General features: G+C 41.0%; 1 protein-coding gene across 3 annotated transcripts in view; it reads right to left on the reverse strand.

Annotated features, from left to right (window-relative positions):
• The window catches only part of TRAF5 (TNF receptor associated factor 5), a 38,364-nt gene that overhangs the window by 12,049 nt on the left and 2,221 nt on the right, over nucleotides 1–24,094 (reverse strand). For 2 of the 3 annotated variants that reach the window (XM_032762980.2, XM_032762979.2), the window contains exons 2-4: nucleotides 4,234–4,458; nucleotides 1,465–1,522; nucleotides 28–129 (exon numbers count right to left, since the gene is read on the reverse strand). In XM_032762980.2, coding sequence (XP_032618871.1) covers nucleotides 28–129; nucleotides 1,465–1,522; nucleotides 4,234–4,448 — 375 coding nt within the window. In that variant the 5' untranslated portion in view covers nucleotides 4,449–4,458. Of the gene's footprint in view, nucleotides 1–27; nucleotides 130–1,464; nucleotides 1,523–4,233; nucleotides 4,459–15,923; nucleotides 16,055–17,447; nucleotides 17,568–24,094 lie in introns of all 3 variants that reach the window. The other variant, XM_075064347.1, reaches the window with a different exon arrangement.

Here is a 24,094-nt window from a genome sequence, read left to right on the forward strand (position 1 = left end):
TATGTATAAAGATACTTTAATACTAACCTGATATCGTCCCAGAGTTATTTTTGAATTGCATTCAGGAAAATTTTTGCAAAACACTTGCAAGTTGAGAACTTCTCTTTTACAGCAATTGTCTTTGAACACCTGCAAAGGAAGCAACCCACATTCACAAAATTTACGAACTTGCATCACTAAGAACACAAAGGACAGCAACCTACCACAAGAAATCTTTTAAATGAGAGGCGTCCACTCCAGCTGCTAGTGTGGTTCCAAACAATGTCATGCTGAAAACATATACTGAGAATAGCAGCAGTAAAAGGAAATCACTGACAATATCAGGAGACTAAGAACAACAGTGAGATGCTTTGAACATGAAATAAAAACAGGCTGACTACATGGATTATGCATTGAGCTACCTATCGTATTGCAGCTTTGGAAACCTGGGATTGAGGCTAACCTTGATCTTTCATTCTAGGACCTGCATTGGGCTGAAGCTGTTGTAGAGGTGATGCTTTTAGCTTCTGGGAGGAGGGGATACAATGCATTGCTCATAAGCATCTTCCACTTGTTGGATGAAAGCCAAATTAAGCTCAGAGCAGACTGTCAGCCTTTTTTTAAGATCTTCAAATGAGAAGCACTATAACAAGCACAAAGTATTACTATTGTATTAATGGCCCCAAATCTTTCTTTTGTGTTACTGTTGCCACCACAATTCGTGCACACAGTAAAAGGAAGGTGAATCCACTGAATAAAATGGTGGGTGAAATACCTACAACATCCTTAACATGCGGAATGACGGGCACAACCTGATACCCAAGTTCCTTGCTGGGTGGGGGATGTGAATGCACCCTGGCAGAAACACATGGGTACAGGGAAGGCTCATGCTCCCACTCTGGGACAAAAATATATTCCAAAGAGGATGTAGCTTAAAAAATAGCCATTGTGTGACCTTGCCTACAAAACAGAATACCAACAAAAACGAAATGTGCAGGATTAATGAGTTATACTGAAAATAGGCAAGGTGGCAGATGATGTTAAAACTAAATACTGTTAAATAACCAGAACAGGAGGAGGAATTAAAAGAATAAGCAACCTATTCTCTGCTGTAAATACACTTCAAGACCAGAGACATCTTATGAGTCCACCAAATCCGTGGGTATAGGCCACATACCACTGAGTTTCAGGCAGGACTCCCAATACAAAGTACTAAAATAACTTTATCTTGAAATAATTCAGTGAAGTGTAAGGTAAAAGCTCCAGCTATAAGGCATTAGTGTCTTATTTCACCAACAAAACATCACCAAATACAGAGCTTCCTTGCACATTGTTTCCAGAGATGAAGGTGGCAGTGCCCTTGTTAATTTAAAGGCTGAGAGCTGCCTTTGTCCCTACTTTAACTTACTCTTCTATTGCAGACCCTTCCCCCTATAGGCTGAATGTCCAAGCAATCACAGTTACCAGAATTATTCCTTTTCTTACCTCCTGCACTTTTATTGTTTCTTTGTCTACAGGACAGGTAGGTACTGTATTCAATTCTCTAAATAAAGAAACAAAAAGGCAAAAAAATGTTAATTCACAAAATGCTTAGTTCCTTCTACATAGGCTTGGCCATACTGATTCAAACCATTGGTTCATCAGCTTCATTATCCTAGTGGCCAACATCAGATGCTTCAGACAAAGTGGGAAAAGCCCCATAATGCACCTTGCTAATTTTTAATACTGCATATGGGGATTAAATGTTTGAATAACACTTTGAAAATGTATTGTGCTAAGAATTATAAAGCCATGTTCTACCCTCAGATTAAGTAGGAATTGCATTTAGTATGAGAAAAAATTATCCCCTTATTAATAAATCTGGTTTTAATTAACATGATTTTATTACCCCATGACTATATATTGCTGGCAAATGATGTTGTATTTGGGAAAAACCTCACAGTGTAGGTGAAAGGATTATTATCCTTTGCCTAACTCAAGCAATGCCTTCCCTTTCATGCTTGAAACCTTTTAAATGTCCTGAACTACTCAACAAGTTATCAGAAATACTAAAATGAAAGGGCAAGAAAGAAAAAAAACTTAATGACATATTATCCAAGGAGTGACAATCCAAAAGAGAAAGAACCAAATACGAAACATTAAAAAGTATATTTAAAGATACTGACATCTATCTGTGCATCAAAGTTTCAGTGAAGCCTACTTGGCCAACTCCAACCTTCAGTTATATAAGGACCATATATCAATGTATCCTCACTGTGCAATTAGATCTGTGTGGGTGAACGAACCTCTTTGACCTGTGATGAGCCCCCATGAAGTCAATAGACCCTTTCACCTCTGTGAGCTGACTGCAGGATCGGACTGATTCTGATCTCGTATTAGATTTATAATGCTATAACTCCATTAAAGTCAACGGAGTCACACCAGTGCAAGTGAGAGTGGGATCAGTCTAACCATCAATATAAACGATTGTTTGTTTAACGCAAACAACAACAGGCACCTTGATATTATGGTGACAGACAGGAGTTTTATGCCCATTCAATCACTCTGCTGGATGGTCTCTGACTTGTCATATTCTATAGCATAAAAGCTCAAAAATTTTATCTGAAAACAACTGCATCAGACCCACAACATGATTTACTTTGTTTGCAATTGCCAGAAAGACCTCATGTTCCTCACCACCACCAATACAACATGTACTAGGGACCTTTTTTTAAAAAAAGCAAACCCAGACACAGACACACACACACGTACAACTCCTTGATCCCCAAATGGCAGATTGTATCTTGAGACATATGGACCTTTAGTCCAATAGGAATAGGCGCTATTCCCAGTCTGCTTTCAAATACTGTCCACACACTGAGTAGAGTCCAAACTTCTTCCTTTCCTGGGGTTTGGTTTTATTATAACAGAGAAATTAACCAGAATAAAAGTATAAAGTTCAGCTCAATCCAACTGTGTGGGTTTGACCACTCCTAGGGTTGCGTACCTCAAGACTCACTCACCCCCTAGATTCTTTCCAGTCTCCCAAATAGCTGAGGTCTTGTCTACACACAAGAGTTAAACAGATTTGTTAAATCGATACAGAATCTGAGGTAAACTGATCCACCTCCCTCTTCTGCGTACACACATCAATTTCTAAACCAATTTAATTAGATCAATATAACTTTTATATTTAGAGAACGCCTCAGAGGGGTAGCAAGCTGCCAGCCTCTGTGAGCCAGCAGAACTAACTTAAGCCTTCCGATAGCCTGATCAACACCTACTACCAGACTGGAGAGTTTCAGGCCAACATTGCCAACCTGCTATACTAGGGTGGGTAAACTTTGTGGCCCAAGGGCCATGTCAGCATTGCGAAACTGTATGGTGGGTCAAGTAGGGAAGGTTGTGCCTCCCCAAACAGACTGCTTCCCGCCCATATCCGCTCCCTCCCACTTCCCACCCCCTGACTGTTCCCCTCAGAACTCCTGACCCATCCAATCTCCCCTGCTCCTTGTCCCCTAACCAACCCTTCCCGGGACCCCCGCCCCTAACCGCCACCCGGGACCCACCTCCATCCAACCCCCCTGCTCCCTGTCCCCTGACTACTATCCACAACCCCGCACCCTGACAGCCCCCCCCCCCCAGGAATCGCATGCCTATCCAATGCCCCCTGATCCCTATCCCCTGACTACCCCCCCCATCCAACCGCCCCTGCTCCCTGTCTTCTGACTGCCCCCCAGGACCTCCTGCCTCTTATCCAACCCCACCACCCACTCACACTTACTATGCTGCTCAGAGCAGCAGGAGCTCACAGCCCCACCACCTGGCCAGAGCCAGCCATGCCACTGCACTGCCTGGCAGGAACAGCAGGCACAGCACTAGCAGCGCGGCAAGCTAAGACTGTGGGGGTGTGGGGACAGCTGGGGAGGGGCTGGGGGCTAGCCTCCCCAGCTGGAGCTCAAGGGCCAGGCTGGACGGTCCTACGGACCGGACGTGGTGCGTGGGCCGTAGTTTGCCCACCTCTGTGCTACACCAACAGAGACTACATACTTTTACACACGCATAGCATCATCTCATATGATTTGTTATGAGGTCTGTTACTGAGCACAAGCCCAATGAAGTAAATGAATTTTTCTGCTGACTTCCACAGGCTTTGGAGTAAGTCCTTTAATACCGTTATGGCATTTGCTGTTGACTTTCGGAAGATGTTGACTATTGTTAATTGTTAGGGGGGAATTATTTTTTAGAGGGAAGAGAGAACTGTATTGTTCTTACCTCAGAGAAATAATACAATGCTGGCAAAATCTGTGACCACATCCTGTCTGGTGAGGATTGTGAAGGACTAAGTGGCAATAGGCACATTTGTACCGTTCTTCTAAGGTTTCAACGAAGTGGTAGTCAGCGTCAGGTTCAAAGTCTAGAGAAATGCCACTGGTGGAATTCTGGCGTATGAAGCTGTTTGAGAGACCAGTAAGTTCTTCAGAGGCCATGGAAGCTGTACTGGAAAGTCAAGGTCAAAGAGTTTCAGTTTAAGTACCTTTATGATTATGCAAGATGAACATTAGCATGCTTTTGTACTCATTCTCTTGCCATAGACTTCAATACAGATTTCAGATGTGAATGCAGAATCAGTTACTAGACAGCAGTACAAAAAAATATCAAGGCACTCCAGAATGATGAATAATTTATTTCAGAGCTAGTACCAATGTTTATGATTGTGAAGAGGTTCACGGTCTGAAAATTTCTCCCCAACAGAAAGGATGTTACTTTTCCCTAGTTCTCATTGCTAGATCCTGCAATCCTTACTCAAACAAAACTACAACAGACTTCAATTAGGCATAACTTGGTCCTGCAAGTCCCAGACAGCAAAACTCTACATACAGTAATAAAAATGCCTTGGATTTGAGCCCACACAGCTTTAATAATTCATTTAAACTAGTTCAAAAAGAGTAATGTCTCACCATGGTTCACAGCACCTGGAAGAAAGAATGATGATTTAACCATAAGTACAGATTTGACAGAGGTCAAAGACTTGGGGACCAATCTTCTCCTTCTGATTGATCACCGATTTACACCAGAAAGCTAGAATTCTATTTTTCAAAATCTTACTTTAGTTATTTGTATGTTAACAACTGTATTAGTCATGTCTGAAAAGAAGTAGGGAGAAAAGCAAGATTGCAAATCAGAATAGTAACTGCATTTTTTTTCTCTCTGTCTTGCAGGGTTTGAAATAGATACACCATTAATTTCCAACCTAAATGGTTCACAAAGAAAAAAAATCAGACCTTAAATCTGTCACAGGTCCCTCAGTCTAGCAGTACTTTTTTTCAGTGGGTCTAGGACTGATAATAGCAAATCCTTACCCTTGAACCAGTGTAATTTTCATTCCTTGAGACTCAACATACATAAGAATTTATTTATTTTCTGCTCATGTTGCTGTTTACTGACCAACAGAGAAGTTTACTTAGTGATGTTAACCTAATTAAATACATTTAGTTATGGGATGTGTGTAGTAGCAGAACACCTGTCATATTAACCAACATTTAAGTTACAAGTTCACTCACAACACACACTGTTGGTCATTTTTCATCTTCTTCCTTACTCATAGCTAAAGTACAATGAACTCATGCAAACATGGTTTATGGTAAGGTAATTAAAGTGTTTACTTTTCTTTTACAGCACTGTCTTTAGGGCAACACCGATATATAAGTTATCTTACTGTATATCAGTGTGTAAGAAACTCAGCCAAGATCTTAGGTGCTGTCCAGGGCTGTCAAGCAATTCCAAAATTAACCATGATTAATCATGCTGTTAAACAATAATAGAATACCATTTATTTAAATGTTTTTTGATGTTTTCTAGATTTTCAAATATATTGATTTCAATTACAACACAAAATACAAAGTGTGCAGTGCTCACTTTATATTTATTTTTCACTACAAATATTTGCACTGCAAAAAAACCAAAAGAAATTTTTTTTTCCAATTCACCTAATATAAGTACTGTACTGCAATCTCTTTGTCATGACAGTTGAACTTAAAAATGTAGAATTATGTACAAAAAATAACGCCACTCAAAAATAAAACAACGTAAAAGTTTAGAGCCTACAAGTTTATTCAGTCCTACTTCTTGTTCAGCCAATTGCTCAAACAAACAAATTTGTTTACATTTACGGGAGATAATGCTGCCTCTTCTTGTTTACAGTGTCACCTGAAAGTGAGAACAGGCATTCACATGGCATTGTGGTAGCTGGTGTTGCAAGATATTTACATGCCAGATGTGTTAAAGATTCCTATGTCCCTTCATACTTCAACCACCATTACAGAGGACATGCGTCCACGCGGATGACGGGTTCTGCTAAACAACGATCCAAAGCAGCATGGTCCAACGCACGTTCATTTTCATCATCTGAGTCAGATGCCGCCAACAGAAGGTTGATTTTCTTTTTTTAGTGGTTCGGATTCTGTAGTTTCCACCTCAGAGTGTTGCTCTTTTAAGACTTCTGAAATCATGCTCCACACCTCATCTGTGTCAGATTTTGGACGGCACTTCAGATTCTTAAACCTTGGGTCAAGTGCTGTATCTATCCTTAGAAGTTTCACACTGGCACCTTCTTTGTGTTTTGTCAAATCTGCAGTAAAAGTGTTCTTGAAACAAACAACTTGTGCTGGGTCAACATCTGAATATATGAATAACATGAAATATACGGCAGAATGCAGATAACACAAAACAGGAGACATACAATTCTCCACCAAGGAGTTAATTCACAAATTTCATTAATGCGTGATTTTTTTTAACGAGCATCATCAGCATGGAAGGATGTCTTCTGGAATGGCGGTGAAAGATCAAGGGGTATACAAATGGTTAGCATGTCTGCCATGTAAATACCTTGCAATGCCTACTACAACAGTGCTATGCGAATGCCTGTTCTCATTTTCAGGTGATATTGTAAATAAGAAGTGGGCAGCATTATCTCTCGTAAATGTAAACAACTTTATTCGTGCTAGCGACTGGCTGAACAAGAAGTAGGACTGAGTGAACTTGTAGGCTCTGAAGTTTTACATTGTTTTAAATATTTGGAATAAAAATAATAATGTAAAGTGAGCACTGTACACTTGTATTCTGTGTTGTAACTGAAATAAATATATTTGAAAATATAGAAAAAATCCAGAAATATGTAATAAATTTCAATTGATATTCTATTGTTTAACAGTGCGGTTAAAACTGCAATTAATTTTTTTAATTACAATTAATTATTTGAGTTAATCATGTGAGTTAACTGTGACTAATCAACAGCCCTACTTCTATCATATCTCGTTGGCAGGATTCCTTTTTATGGCTGTATTGTGGCACATTATTTCTCTTCCACAGTTATCACCTACCCTTTAACCACTTTCTGTTCAGATATATTTTGTGTATTTTCGCTGTTCTTTTGAGTGTTCATGAAATTCTTACTGGCACAAGCAGCTCTTAAAGGGCTGAATCTAGATCCTATAAAACCATTGGGAGTCTTTTCATTCACTTCAGTGGGGGGTAGAACTGGACCCAAAACATAATCTCTAATAATTTGACTAGTGCAATAAATAATATACCACTACTGATGTGTTCAATTCTGGAACATAATTCTGACCCGAGAAGCCCCTCTACTGTGGCTATACTATTATAGAAAATGGAGACACTACCATACCACTTTCCAGGTCAGGTTCAATAGATAAAATTAACCAAAAGTTTAAAATATAATGTTAAAGGCAAATAAGAGTGTGAGATTAAAAAAAAAATGAATTTCATGATAAACATTTTCATTCTCTTCACAGGTCAGTGTCCTACTTCTGATTTTTACATTACATTTAAAGTGCCAAATTCATCTCAGCCTCTTTGCCTTCATTTAGGTGGAATGTCAGACTTACATAAGTGTCTCCAATCAGGCATCATATAATGGCTGCAACCCACAGGGGATATACGCCCTAATAACACTACACAAGCATAAAGCTTTAGTGTACGGCAGGGGTTCTCAAACTTCACTGCACCGTGACCCCCATCTGACAACAAAAATTACTACATGAACCCAGGACTAGGGACTGAGGCCTGAGCCCGCCTGAGCCCTAGTGCCCCGGGCAGGGGGCCTGTAACCTGAGCCCTGCTATCCAGAGCTGAGGCAATGAAAGGAAAGCAAGGGGCTGAAAAATTTATCACATTTCCTACACACCAGGAAAATAACATTTCAAAAATAAATCTGGGGTGGCCACAACCTTCTAAGTTTGTTAGGTCAAATATAGTAACTGACATTTTTTCCTGCTTTTATAGCAAATGTGATTTCTTTTTTTTTTTTTTTTTTTTAAACACTTAAAATAAGTGGTGGCCTGGAAAAGTTGAGAAACACTGCACATGCATCCGATGAAGTGGGTACTCACCCACAAAAGCTCATGCTCCAATACGTCTGTTAGTCTATAAGGTAACACAGGACTCTTTGCTGCTTTTACTGCTCTAAACTAATCTTTTCAATTTTTCCTCATATGGAAGTCTCTAAACATTTGAAACCCCCTGAAGTAAGAGATATTTACAGCTAACACAGGAAATGATCCAACATGCAGGCATTACAGTCCACTCATCTCATCAAATTAAATAAGAAAAATGTTAACCAAACTAAAAATAATCAACAAAAAAAACACAACAAGAAGTCTCTAAGCAAAAATAGCCAGAGGTCTCCTGCATGGTACAGTTTAACAACAAATAAACCTTAGCACAGAACTGTGAATAGAAGAATAGCTTCCAGCCAATAAAGTTATTGGTAAATACACTCAAGAGAGAAAGGTCAAGGCTTGAAACAGAAAGCCTACAGAATGAATATAACCGGTGTCATGAAAACACACTGGAGTTACAGCCACAGCTATTCCTAAACCTCTCTATGTAACATTGAATGGAAGGGACCTCGAGAGGTCATCTAGTCCAGCCCCCTACACTCACGGCAGGACTCAGTATTATCTAGACCAGTGGTCTCCAAAGTGGGGTGCGTGGCAAGAGGATCCTTGGGGCTGCGCATCAGGAGGAGCGCTTCTTTGTCGGGCGGGAGTCTGAGCCGCTTTCTGTTGTTGTTGCTGCTGCTTTGGCAGTTCAGGCAAGAGTCCGAGCGGCTTTTTCTTTCTTTTTTGCGCTTTGGCAGTTTGGGCGGGAGTCCGAGTGACTTTTTCTTTTGTTTGTTTTGGCAAAAATGGTAGAGTTGGTGCAGCAGGAGGTGCTGCTCAAAAATTTTTTACTGATAGGGGTGCGCGATCAAAAAAGTTTGGAGACCACTGATCTAGACCATCCCTAACAGGTTTTCGTCTAAGCTGCTCTTAAAAATCGCCAATCATGGAGATTCCATAACCTCCCTAGGCAATTTACTACAGTGCTTAATTACCCTGATACTTAGGAAGTTTTTCCTAGTGTCCACCCTAAACTGAACTTGCTGCAATTTAAGCCCATTGCTTCCTTCTTGTCTTATCCTCAGAGGTTAAGAAGAATAATTCCCCCCCCTTCTTCTCGTAAAAGCCTTTTATGTACTTGAAAACTGTTATCAAGTCCCCTCTCAGTTGTCTCTTCTCCAGACTAAACAAACCCAATTTTTTCCCCCCATCTTTTCCCATAGGTCATATTTTCTAGACCTTTAAATCATTTTTGTTGCTTCTCTTCAGACTCTCTCTGATTTGTCCACATCTTTCCTGAAATGTGGTTCTCAAAACTGGACACAATACTCCAGTTGAGGCCTAATCAGAGTGGAATAGAGCAGAAGAATTAGTTCTCATGTCTTGCTGACAACACTCCTGCTAATACATCACAGAATGATGTTTGCTTTTTTTGCAACAGTGTTATACTGTTCAGTCATATTTAACATGTGATATACTATGACCCCCAGACCCCTTTCTGCAGTACTCCTTCCTAGGCAGTAATTTCCCATTTCGTATGTGTGAAACTTATTGTTCCTTCCTAAATGGAGTACTTTGCATTTGTCCTTATTGAATTTCAGCCTATTTTTTTTTCACATCATTTCTCCAGTTTGTCCAGATCATTTTGAATTTAATACTATTCTCCAAAGTACCTGAAACCCCTCCCATCTTGGTATTGTCCACAAAATGTTATAAGTGTACTCTCTATGCCATTATCTAAATCATTGATGAAAATATTAAATAGAATCAGACCCAGAACTGATCCCTGTGGGACCCCACTCTATATGCCCTTCCAGCTTGACTGTGAACCACTGATGATTACTCTCTGGGAATGGTTTTCCAACCAGTTATGCACCCACCTTATAGTAGCTCCATTGAGACTGTATTTCCCTACTTTGTTTATGAGGTCATGCAAGACAGTATCAAAAGTTTTACTGAAGTCAAGATATACCACATCTACTGCTTCCCCCCCATCCACAAGGCTGGTTACCCTGTAAATGAAAGCTATTAGGTTGGTTTCACATGATTTATTCTTGACAAATCCATGCTGACTGTTACTTATCACCTTATCTTCCAGATGCTTGCAAACTGATTAATTATTTGCTTTATTATCTTTCTGGATACTGAAGGTAAGCTGTCAGTGGAGATGAGGATGACTCTGTAGTACAAGGTTATTACAATGCCTAGCACCTACATAGCGCTTTTCATACTCAGTGTGCTCTACCAACACTAATGAAGTCATTTTAATAACACCCATGAGTCAGAGGTGTTAATAGCCTCAAATTACAGGTGGAAAAAATCGAGGCAGAGAGACTAAGGTCCAAATTATCAAATGCCTCCACTAATTTGTTGGACCTCAGTTGCAACACCTAGGATCCAATTTTTAGAAATGACAGGTACTCACAATTTGACTGAAGTCAGTGGGCATTTGAGACAAAAACCAGGCCCCAGTGTCTCAGAATGAATATTTTAAAAGCATTTAAAGCACTGAAAATTAATGGACACTTTTAAAAATTTTGGCCTAGGCAATTTGCCTAATGGCCATAGGAGTCAATGTCAGAACTGAGATTAGGATTGTGGAGTTCCCAGTACCACACCTCTTTTTTTCTGAACACATCCAGATCAGAGCCCACACCTCTTTTTTTCTGAACACATCCAGAACGTAAATTTCACCATCTTCAATCCCTCACATATGCTCCTGAAACAAAGTTCCTTCACCTAGACTTACATGGAGACAATATCAAACAACAAGATAAATTCTTCCCATATGCGCTACCAGTAGTTATGTCGCATCCAGTAACGTCAACACATATACACACAAATCAATGATAAGAGAATATCACAAGCCTGACTTTACCAATAAAACCCTGAGAGAATACATTTAACTAGAAATGCAATTGTGATCCAAAGTCAAATCCAAAACCTCGTTCATAAATCTCTTTGCTAATTAATTCAACAACACTAGTCTCTATCTCCTTCTGAAATGCATTCTTTTATTTCACCAATAGCTTCCAACTACTTTGCTGGAATTAACATATTCCCTTCCTCAGGCATTTTTAAGATGCACACATAAGATCTGAAGATTGTTACTTTTAGTAAGGTAAAATTTTTATTAAGGTGATGTTAAAAAAAGTGAACGGTACAGAGTTTAAGCACAGAAGTTTCTGGTTATCAGGGAATAACATACAGATTATTGAGGGTGCAAAGTTTGGTTTAAAATCAGGTGGCATAAGGAATACATAATCTGCAATATCCCTGATTGGAGGTAAAAGGTTGATTGGTCAAAGTACAGACATTGAGATATGAGGGCATAAAGTTCATAAAGTGGCTATGTTCGGGTGTGGAGTATAAGAAGTGGATGATGATGATGAGGATGGACTGACATTCATTTGGTGAGATTTAATGTTCAGAGAGTTAATGGTTCCAGTTCATATGATCCAATGGAGAAAGTCTCTTGGTCCCTTTCTCGTAGTCGAAGAACGGTGTCACTCTAGCTCACGAATCCTGGTACTGTCGGTGGCCAGTGATGTGCTTGTTGTAGATGTCCCTGGACCATCGGATGGTGTCTGAGACCATGAGGCATCGCATGAGCTGTGTGTAGCATCGACCGATCCCGCAGGTCCACAGCACACGCTCATTGGAGGGGTCCCAGACGCCCAGAGCTCCGACGATCAGGGCATCCATCTGCACTTCGGAGCCTTTCACTCTCAGGTGTTGGCCAGGGGGGTGTACTTTTCCAGCTTACGAGCTCAGGCTTTGCAAAATGCTGGGGTCCTGTTCTAAAATGAGACCATGACATCAACGACGATGATTTTTTTCTTGGTCTCGTTGGTGACGACTATGTCAGGTCGTAGCTGGCTGTCAGTACCGGGGATCACACAGTTCACGGAGATCTTCCCCAGGTGTGGTGCAATAGCTTTCACGAGGTGGTTCCGGATGGCGTTGTGGCACAGCTGCCAGGCTCTGGCGTGGGGCTTGCAGCTGCACAAGACGTGGGGCAGGGTCTCGTTGGAGTAGTCGCACTTCCTGCAACGCTCGTCTCGCTTCCCGTGGCGGACAGCTCCTACTAAGACTATATTCACCCCCCTCACACAGCTCTTTTCTTCATGAAGGCTTCTCCTCCATTTCAGCAATGCTTGCTTGTTTACAGAAAATTAAAGAAGTCCAAGTGTGCAGGGAGGAGTACTTTCAATGAAGTACTTTCTATATGCAAGTCTGCCATCAGAAATCTCAGCTAAGAAGTCTTCTTGATCCAATGCAGTCAAAGCACATATAGGATCATTTAAAGGCCAAGTTTCCTATCTGCCTCCCTTCTAGGGGATGGAAAGGGGAGCTAGCTGTGGCCTTCACAGGTTCAGCACGTAGTGATGAGGACAAGGAGATGTGGAGCACATGACTGCAATTCCTTGTCCAATAGGTTTGTATTTTCTAGTCCAGGTTTCTATTACAAACTAATCTTTCAATAGAGAAGTAGACCATCAATGGAGTCAGCACCTGTAGCATTCCAGGTCTTGCCCAGCTCAAAAAGACCATGGGTTCACACTGCTGAATTGAGCTATTAAGGCCAAATTCACTACTGGTACAAGTCACTGAGCTGCACCTATTTACATCAGTGGTGAATTTAGCCCAGTGTGACTAGTTTAGCAGTGTAGCTATGCATTACTACTGTGTAAACAAGCCTGTTGCTACAGAACATCCAAGATGATATGATCTGAACCATTACAAATAAACACGATGCCTGAATATGAATGTGTATGTCCTGTGTAACTCACTCTAGACACAGGAAACTAGGGTGCAGACACTGTAATTCCACTTCCGGCTTCAAGCATTTGATGCCTGTGTTCTTTCAACTCACAAAAGCAAAGCAAAACAGGCAAAGGAAAAAGTAATTTTTGCAATATAATGAGCTCTATGGGTTAACTGAATCAACTTCCTGCTTAAACTGACGTCTGACCAACACAGTAGGTACTGTATGCTTTAACTTTTGCATGTCAAACAGCTAAATATGCAAAGGAACATTCTTTACTATTACAATGCGCGCATGCACCCCCCCCTCCAGAATATTTTAAAAATATTAGTTGGGGGTGGATAATATAAGACACATTTGTGCCAGAAGGGAAATAGACACAAAACATATCTGTAAATAGACTTTCACATTGTCACTACAAAAATGTAAAAGAAATTAAACCTCTACATCCACAGTAAACCTAAATACAAAAAAGGGATTTGATTGTATTAAATAATTAATTTTGACCCTACATTACAAAAATGGGTTTAAATAGTCGTCACAAAGCCCACGTCCCACATTTGAAGTAATCACACAGCTTCACAAGAACTAGATCTTGGTAGCAACACAATAAAGAGGTGCTCACTGTCACCTCTGCTTTTTACTTCAGCAACCCACACCCATGCCACCATAATAAAAGCCAACCTCATCAAAGACAGGATAAACACACTGCATAAAAAATAGCTTTCTGTATGCAGATGCTAGTTTACAATAGGTTTCTCACTCTCATAAATCCTTAAGCCACACAGTTTTGAAAAAAATCTACTATGGGAAGTTTTCAGTACAAAAAAAATAAATTGTCCTAAATCAGGGCAATTTCCCCTTAACTAGCACCAGACCAAATGAGGCTATGCATCTTCCATTTATATGGGCCATGTATAATCTAAATTGTTTGTTCATACATATATGCAGAACATGCAGTAGGACCTGAGTGGAACATGGTATGAGTCAATCAGGATGATACTACTCCCTAGAATGTTGCCATCATGCCAACAAATTATTGAAACAGGTCAACCATTTCTCTCAATCTTCAAATGGCACCGACTTCCTCTCTACCTGGGGGGTGCTCGATGCCCCCCACCCCACCCCAGGCTTGCCCCCACTCCACCCCTTCCTCCGAGCCCCCACCCCACCTCTTCCTGTTCTGCTCTGCCCCCGGACCTGCCCCTTTCCCCAAGGTCCCACCATATCTCTTCCCACCCCTGCCCACTTCTCCCCCTCCCTCCCAGCACCTCCTGCATGCTGCTGAACAGCTGTTCCATGGCATGCAGGAGGCAGTGAGAGGCAAGAGAAGGAGCTGATCAGTGGGGCTGTGGGTGGGAAGTGCTGGCGGGGAGGGGGGAGTTTGGCTGATTGTGGGTGCTAAGCATCCACTAATTTTTTTTGTCGGCGCCTATGCCAGCAACCAAAATATGTGACAAATGGCCAAAGTGTGGAATTCCTATATTGTGTGCACTATCAATGACACGTTTTCAACTATAAAACTAGTTTTCAATGTGTTCTCTCAGTAAGTGAATTAAATACATTTTAAAAAGAAAACTGAAAAAAAAAAAAAAAAGGAACAAATTCAATCACATGCAACCACTAAGTCTGCCTGTATGGGTCATCAGCTAGATCTGAATCATAGATCTTCAGATTCCCAGCACAGACTCTACCACTTGAGCTACAAAAGTAACTGTTAACCTCTCTGGGAACCAGCCACTAGAGCGGGACTTGGAACACACCTTGCCAGTATTGCACAACTCTTCACTAGACAGCAGTAGAATATTAGAGATCAGGAATCCTGGTTTCAAGCCTTAGCTCCAAGACAGGAGAATGCTGTAATGATTAGAGATAAGATAACCAAAGCTCATTATTTGGTACATTCACTCTGAAAGGCGGTGCGGCTCAGTGTATAAGAGTTGAGCCTTCCATAATAGAGACCTGGGTTTTATGCTCAACTCCCTTCTCCATAAAATGGGAGGCTAAATCATGACTGCCTTTTAGGGTTGGGGTATAAGACATTGCTCAGCAGTAAGGGCTATATGGAAGTATAAACAACAGTCATAAGGTATAAAGTTTAAACTCATGGTCTGCTGGCTCCCAACTTAGTATGTCTTTGGCTCCAGAGTATGTGGCAGAGCAAACAGAACCTCTCTGTCTCTCCCTCAGAAAACTGTCTTCCATTGTGCTACACTAGGACAGGAATCTGATCCAGCCAAAATGTCCTGCAAAATCCAGTATAGGTTAGAGGTCTAAGATCAACTCACTGCAGTGGAGGTGTGGGGAGAGGAACATGAAGGAAATATTCATTAAATTATCCACTCAAACTGCCTGATGAGCAAGGTGGTCCAACTGACTCTATTATTGGGCTATATAATTAAGTATCCAGCAATGCGATTTACTGGTAATATGGAGCCCTGACATGCAGTAATTGCATTGGAGGGGTGGGGGGGACAAGAGAGTGCTGAATTATATCACAGTGTATGGAAATGTAAAACGGGTTAAAGGCCTACTGCATATATTAAATACAGATTAAAGATATGGCAGATTATACTGAATCACCTGAAAGTAACAGCTGGCCTACCACATATTAGGAGTATATATTTTAAGCCCTGGCAATGCAATCCACATCCATGGATCCCCACAACCCTGTGGAGTGCTTCCCATAGGGGAGGAAAGGATTCTGGATGTTTGCTGGGTAGCTTCTCAATCCTGAGGCTCCACGAGGAAGCAGACCCTCATTGCATTGGAGGGCTGGCTCCTATTCCACCTACCTGTACAGTCCTCATGAGCTGTTCTGCCACTGGCCACACAACAGTAGCCACAGTTGGCATGCAGGGGCTAATACTTCTAACAGTAATAATTCCTGATTGGATACTAGCTTGAAGATCCACGGGGGATGCTGCTGCAGAAAGCACAAAACCAAATTCAATTAGCTTTGTAAATAACTGATTTTTATCCAACCTGAATTCAAATGTCACATTATAAAAAAAAAAAAAACAAGGAGTCCTTGGGACACCTTAGAGACTAACAAATTTATTTGGGCATAAATTCATTAGTCTCTAAGGTGCCACAAGGACTCTTCATTGTTTTTGCTGATACACACTAACACAGCTGCCACTCTGAAACCTGTCACCTTATTATAAATTCACAGTAAAACCCTGCTAATTATCAGTTTGCTAATCCTCAAACCCAATTTCTCATTAATACCCTGCAGTCTCGCTCTACTTCTTTGTGAAGATTTAACAGGCAAGTATTGTAGTGAGATCCCATAAGACTAAGACTTCTCTATTTTTTTTACAAAGCACACCATGGTGTGTACATATACACCTCTACCCCGACATAACACGAATTTGGATAGAATGTGGTAAAGCAGTGCTCGGGAGGTGGGGAAGGGGCAGAGGCTGCGCACTCTGGTGGATCAAAGCAAGTTTGATATAATGCAGTTTCACCTATAATGGGGTAAGATTTTTTGGCTCCCGAGGACAGCGTTATATTGAGGTGGAGGTGTATCTAATAATTAAAACTATAAATGTAAAAAAAACCCCAAACAGGACTTTTTGTGCTGCAGTAGCTTTGAGTTTGTATTTTTCTGCTGACTTGCTTATTTGTAATGTTGGCTGATTTATCATGGATCTCCCAATCATTAATGTTAATTAGTACGTTTCTACTGTACAAGGAGTTCTCTGTAGTATATCTGCATTGCTATATTTGGCAATAACGTGGACAGCGTTAGTCTTAAACGTACTGTTTTTAACTATGGAAAAATAATTTTGTCCTTAACACCTAATAATAGTTGTAACTATAAAAAGGTAGCACTCAAGAGCTATAAGCCAAGTAAAATTGGTACTGCACTTAATACACAGTAATCCAGTCACTCATTAAAACACTTCAGTTTTCCTACAACAGCATTTCAAGTGTGTAGAGTACCACATTAACTTTATGAAAAAGAACACTGATATGGTAAGAGTCACCTTTCTTGCTCAAACTATAATATGGTGAAATTTAGTAATTAAGCCTTTCCTTTTCTACAATCACTTTTAAATTTCCATGCCCATGTATGTCTTGATGCCTCTTCTGGCAACAACATAATCTGATGTGAATTTGTAAAGTTAAACTACAAAATCATTCTCAACCCCTGTCAAATCCTAAAGCTTTACATTAATAAATCCACATGTTATTTAAACATCAGGTTTAAAATTAGTTAATGTTTGAAGAGTGCTTTGAAGATGGTAAATATAAGTGCCATTATTAGTCTATTGCCAACTGTTACAACATTTATTTTGAAAGAACTGTACCTGAAAACTGACTGTTCCTGAACAGAAAGTGAGATTGTCTGTGGTTAAAACAACACTATGGTAGGTTTTAAACAGCAAGGCAGTGGAAATCCCCCAAGACTAGCTTTGCAAAGATCACCTCTGCAAAGAAAACAACAAACACAGAAAATGTTAGGACAAAAAGGCAAACCATTTAAGAATATTCCTCCTTTAAACTTCTGCTGCAGTGACTGAAATAATACAACCCTACCCACTGCAGCATGATTGTCTCTGGAGAAACATAAGCTTAGAAATACCCCTTTTCACATTTTTTCTTGCTGAGCATTTATAGTTTTCATTAAAATGCTACCAGTTTCAATGGAGCTGTAACTGATTTGACAATTCTTTGGTCACAAGGAAATATGGCATTTGTAAAGATGTAAACAGAACGAAGGGCCTACTCTTGCATTTCCTTACACAAGCAGTCCTTACTCACACAGGTAGTGCCACTCATGTCAAGTGAATAAGGGTGTGTCAACATGAGAAATTGCCACCCGTTTAATTTACGATGCTATTTTAAATGGATTTTGTTACATCTGTGCAAAAGGCTGTGTGGATAGTCTTATTTTGGTTTAAACCAGACTTTTCAATTCAACTTAAGTCAACTCCACCAAAAGAAGAGCAACTGTACTGGTGTTTGCACCAGTTTAACTAAATTGGTTTAGAAACAGATTTAAATTAGATCAACGTTTTTCAAAGTTCGAGTTGTGACTCAGGACTAGGTCGCGGCATGTAAGGCACTGGGTTGCTCTGGTCAGCACCAACGATCGGGATGTTAAAAATCCTGCTGGCGGTGCTGCCCAACTCCGCGCTGCGCCCTGGAAGCGGCCAGCAACAGCAACAATTTTATTCAATTGGGTGCCCAGAAAAGAAAGTTTGAAAACCACTGAACTAGTTGATCACCCACTTTGTTGCTTCTGTCTGCCAAGCTAAATGGATACATTGGGGGCTACTTTCATCCTTCCATTCTCCCCCACCCCGAGCTTCCTTTGTACTACCCTCCCAACCCCCTCTATTTCAGTGACTTCCTGAAACTCTACCACTCTTCCCTCATGCCAAGGTGTGACAGTTCTCAGGGAACCCAGGATTGAGAGATACCTTTATACCCTCTGCCACCACCAACCTTTCAGCCACTCACACGCTCTCCTCTGGGCTATGCCAGCCGTGTTTTTGCCGTAACAATAGATGCACCCTGGTCCCCAAGTCCCCTTGAACCATTCCCCTGTGATATCCAGCCCCTGACACCGGCTATTCCCAGAAATCCCAGATCCTCTGCCTCCAACGGAGCAGTGTATCCCAGTTTATCAGTTTTACCTTGAACTGCTGGTCCTGTAAACCACACAACACTTGTAATGAAACAAAAGATTTAAGCAAGCAGAGAAACTGCACTACAAACAAGAGAGTGTGATAGAAAGAAATGGTTACCAAACAAAAGAAGATCATAAACAACAAACTTGGGCCTATACTTATTAATAGTTACTTTTCCTATCTAAAAATAAGTTCCCACCCCCAGCCCCTCCCACACATGCAGTCTGTTGCAGAGTTAGGTGGCTTCACAGGAACCACAATCCAATTATTTCATGACAAAAACCCAGATTCGGCAAGATGTCTCTTCAGTGATTGGATCTAGCATGCCTCTCCCCACTAAGATATACTGTAATGGTCTTTTGTCTTTATTCATAGACTGGACAATTCCTCCAATTGATATAATATTCCTTTTTTACCTCCAGGTGGTTTTGATTGTTTTCAGTTGTCTTTGATAGTTTTCCATTGCCAGTTCTGGGATGGGGCAACAGAGCCTTGCATTACATCACTGGCTAACCAGGGCGGGGTGGCAACTCCCTCCTGCATGAACAGATCATCACTCCCATATTACTCCCTTGTGACTCCTTTTAACTTTAGGACCCTAAGAGTATAAACTTCAATATAGTTTCATTATTCCTTCAAAACTACCTGCACACAGATCATTCTACAATTATGAACGTAAATGAATTGCAATCTTTCAATAGAGACCTTACGTGTTACCTTTTGCATTTGATGTAGTAAGTTTGTCAGGTTTGAGATGAGAGCTGTTTACAAACAATAGGGACCTTTGGGTCACACAGGGTCTCTGCGTGTCCACCTTCCTCCCCCACATTCTTTCTGCCACATTCCATTATTCTCATTTTTCCCCTCCCACCAACAGGGGCTCTGGGTGCCTTCTTGTTCCCCCATGCCCTTCTTTTTCCCTAACATTCTTATTATTTCTTTCTATGTGGGAGATAAGTCAGGGTGTCAACATTTTCAAGTTTCAGAGCAGCAGCCGTGTTAGTCTGTATCCGCAAAAAGAACAGGAGTACTTGTGGCACCTTAGAGACTAACAAATTTATTTCACTGGGAGACTGGGCAGAGCTGAGATGAGGCTGTTATGCTGAAAGTTGTTAATGGCTGCTATCAACCAGTTCTTTGATCTACAGTTATAGAGATGGTTGAAACTGTTGGATCTGCTAACCAGATCCAAGGGACTCCACTTTCTTGTCCTCTATCTCTTTCCAGAATTCTGATTTTCACCTAAATCAACAAGTTTCTGCCCACTGATTCCTAGAATGTTTCCTGAAATTTGGAATGGATCAGATTGAGTGGTCAAAAGTTATCGTGCTGCATACAAGCAAACAGACAGAAATGCCATCAAGTTTTAGCATAGGGCCTTGCTTCATTCGGACAATTAAACTGGTGCACCTTGCGTACAGACAAGGCCTAAGACTACTAGCATAATTAAGGGTTTGTAGGTTTGGGACTTTGATTTCCTCTCCTACATCTTTACAAATGACATCTGCCCTCAGGACTTATCGTGACTGATATGTTGAGCATATGCAACCTTTGCATTTGTGGAGGTCAGAATAACTGCTGTTATATGGATTTTCCACAAAAGTCTGGTAGCTGTAGAAGGAAGTGCTACTCCTACTTTATTTCATTTGCATGAGATAGCGCTTGGAGGAAAAGATAATTTTATGTGAGCACAGCACCAGAAAATGTCATCTGCTTCTAGGAAAGCTTTGGGGAAAGCCCTGAAAAGAGAAGTTGAGATGGACTAAAATCCCACTTTTAGTCAGGTTTCAGAGGGGTAGGAAGCCATGTTAGTCTGTATCAGCAAAAAAAAACAACAAACACCGCGGAGTCCTTGTGGCACCTTAGAGATTAACTAATTTTTTTGATTTATTAATCTCTAAGGTGACACAAGGATGCCTCACAATTTTAGTCAATTTCACTCTGCAAGTGAAAAGAAATCACTAGTTTCATGCTATTGTTCAGGTGCCCCTTTCCAATTTCTGCTGCAGCTAGAAGTATTTTGCAGACCCTCCAAGAGAAAGGAGGAAGGAAACAGTAAAGGATGGCAAAGGATTATTTACTTTAAGTATCTGGGGAAAGGATGAAGGTAAGTGAGAAAAAGACAGACAGGAAAGGGATAATGAGAGAGAGTGAAAGGAAATGTGGTAGGAAACAGAGAAGGGAGAGTGTACTGGGACAGAGGCAACACACAGGGTACGTCCAGACTACCCGCCGGATTGGCGGGTAGCTATCGATTTATTGGGGATCGATATATTGTGTCTTGTCTAGACGCGATATATCGATCCCCGAATGCGCTCCCGTTGACTCCGGAACGTCACCAGAGCGAGCGGCGGTAGCGGAGTCGATGGGGGAGCCACGGCCATTGATCTCGCGCCGTGAGGATGGGAAGTAAGTCGAAATAAGATATGTTGTCTTCAGCTATGGTATTCCCATAGCTGAAGTTATGTATCTTACATCGACCCCGCAGGGTAGGCCATAGACAAGTGGCAGGAAGAGAGAAAGAAGAAAAGAAAGATGAGAGATAAAGAAAGGTCAGAATACTAGTTCTTTTTTTAAAAAAGTTCTTAAATGGAAGTGCATTAGGGCCAAAATAAGGTCTGACTTTTCCAAACAGATGAGTCGACCACTGCATTTTTTGTAGGACTGGGGTCTTAGTGATGGGCTATAATAATCTGCCTATTGACTCACTGACAGTTACTATACAGGGCTTCAACGGACTTGCCCATCACCATCCAGTGCAAGGACCTAAAAGATTTTTGTTTTTAAATTTTCACCACTCTTGGCAATTTGATTTGTTCTGAATGTACTAAATACCATCAGTACCAGTCGAGTAATCGAGATCACCAGCCAGGGAAACAATCCACTTCCTTCCCTGATGAACCAAGGGATGCATCTCACCCATGCACTTATTCACTACACCAATACTGACTTGGACTCTAAACACATTCTATGGGTGGCGTACCCAAGCCCACTTATCCACTGATGTTTTAAAATCTCCCGCACCCCACTCTGGGTCTATGCTGGTTATGTGCTATGTATGTATTTCCCAAACCTTGTAACCGATACTTGTAATCCCTCATAACTCAAGCCTGATCCCAGAGGTACAGTACCTTCCCTCTTGTATAAATTTGACTTTAAACATTAACTTTAATAAAAATTTTAATCAGCATGTGAATAGAAACCCCAGAATCAACTCAGCTTATTCATCTGAATTATTACAATAAAGTTAAACTCTTATCTTAATTCACTCCCACAAAAGGTTGCCCTCCTCCCGTGCTAAATTACATTATTAATAGCACTCAGATCATTCTCCTCCTTCATGAGCTCTCTTTTTATTCAGTCACATCACTATGTCTGATGTGATTAAGAAAATGCAGATTAAACTCTTAGCAATAACAGACTATCAAATGTCTGAACGCAAAAGTGATTTTCAGTGACCATCTGAAATCACTATTGGCGGCAATGGTGACACCGAAGATTGGCTGCTCTTAAAATAAAGGGAATAGTAAACAATAGCTTATAATTTATTATTCTTTGATATATTATTAAGGGCCATATCCTGGCTCTGTAAGCACAAGTCCAGTTATCCCAGATTTAACATGGGTAACTTCGTATCTTAAACCAGAATATGTCCCAAAATAGCAAAAACTGAAAAAATGCAATATGACGGGGTGTTTGTATTTTATAATGACTGCACTGGATGAAACGTTTGTAGGTTGCTCTTCTCCTTGTGGTTTATGTAGTCACTAGGGGTTTTTGCATAACAGCTCTATTTTGCATTTCTACACTACCTTCTGCTAAGTGATCTCAATGCAATTTACAATTAATGAACTTAATCTTACAGCACCCCAGTGAGGTAAAGAACACAAACACACACAAGGAAAAAACCTTAAGCATATATTTAACTTAACACATTATGAGCTGTCTCCATGAAGTTAACTGGGCCCACATTGCACAGAATTCAGCATGTGCCTAAGGCCAGGTCTACACTGCGACTTTAAAACGGTTTAATGGCCGATATACCGATTTAACGCTGTATCCGTTCACATGACGTTCAAATGGACGCTCATGAAGGGAGGGGGGGGTACTGAGGACTCCCGCTATCCACAGTCCACAGCAGTCTCTGAAAATTATTTCCATTCTTGGCTGAGCTCCAAATGTCTGTAGGTTCAAACACAGTGTCTGGCGTGGTTCAGGGAACAGCTCCTCAGTTTATTTCCCCCCCCCCCACCAAGTGAAAAAAAAGGAAAGATTGCTGTGCTATGGCGTTTGCTCAATGCACTCTACGAAAAAGGCGCCAAAGGGTTGTCTGCTGCCTTCACAAAGGAGGGGGGTGGCTGTACCCAGCACCACTCGGGGCAATGTTTTCTGCCCCATCAGGCACTGTGCTCTCACACGAAGTGGGAACTATGGGATAGCTGAGGAACAGCTACCCACAGTGCACCGCTCCTTAAATCGATGGTAGCCTTGGACCAGGGACGCAAGCAATCGATTTTGTGATTGCACTGTGGATGCGCAAACCCGATTTTATAACATCGGTTTTGTAATATCGGTTTAAACTACTTCGAATTAATCGTGCAGTGTAGACGTAGCCTAAGTCTTTGCAGGACTGGGGTCAATGTGCCTAAATTATTTGCAACGGTCATCCAGTCAGTAGGTAGTAAAACTCAGAACAGACCCAGATCTGCCTACTTCTCTACTCTCAACACTGGATAATTCTTTTCATCTTCTGTTTTTAAGTCCACCATGGACAGAGAGATCAGTTGCTCTAGGGATCATTTCAGAGTCAACATACCATGTGCCCCACTAACGATTAGACCATATGTCCAGATATTATAGGGACAGTCCTGATTTTTGGGTCTTTTTCTTATCTAGGCTCCTATTACTCCCCCGCCCCCTGACCCAATTTTTCACATTTGCAGTTTGGTCACCCTACTAAGGATTCTAATCAGCTCAAATCATAGAGGAACTGTTCAGTGAAGTCCACAGGCAAAAAATAAATAAATACAAACAAGATATTTATCTAGGTCAATACCTCCAGTACCATAAAGTGATGGAACAGGTGAAGTTTTCTGCTTATTTCTTAATTTTTGTACAGTGCTGTTGCTCTTAGACCTTCAAATAGAATAGTTTAAAAATACAAGTGTATACTATTGTTCCCAGCCTAGAGCCCCCCACTGACCTGAATACCTTGACAGAATTATTTCTTAGTAAATAAAGCACTGCAACCTTTCATTCACGCCATGCATAAGAGGAACTTATGAAAGGAAAAACTGTACTGGCTGATGCCAGGAAGCATC

The sequence above is a fragment of the Chelonoidis abingdonii genome, chromosome 3 (genome assembly GCF_003597395.2).
Source record: "Chelonoidis abingdonii isolate Lonesome George chromosome 3, CheloAbing_2.0, whole genome shotgun sequence".
Taxonomy (NCBI): domain Eukaryota; kingdom Metazoa; phylum Chordata; order Testudines; family Testudinidae; genus Chelonoidis; species Chelonoidis abingdonii.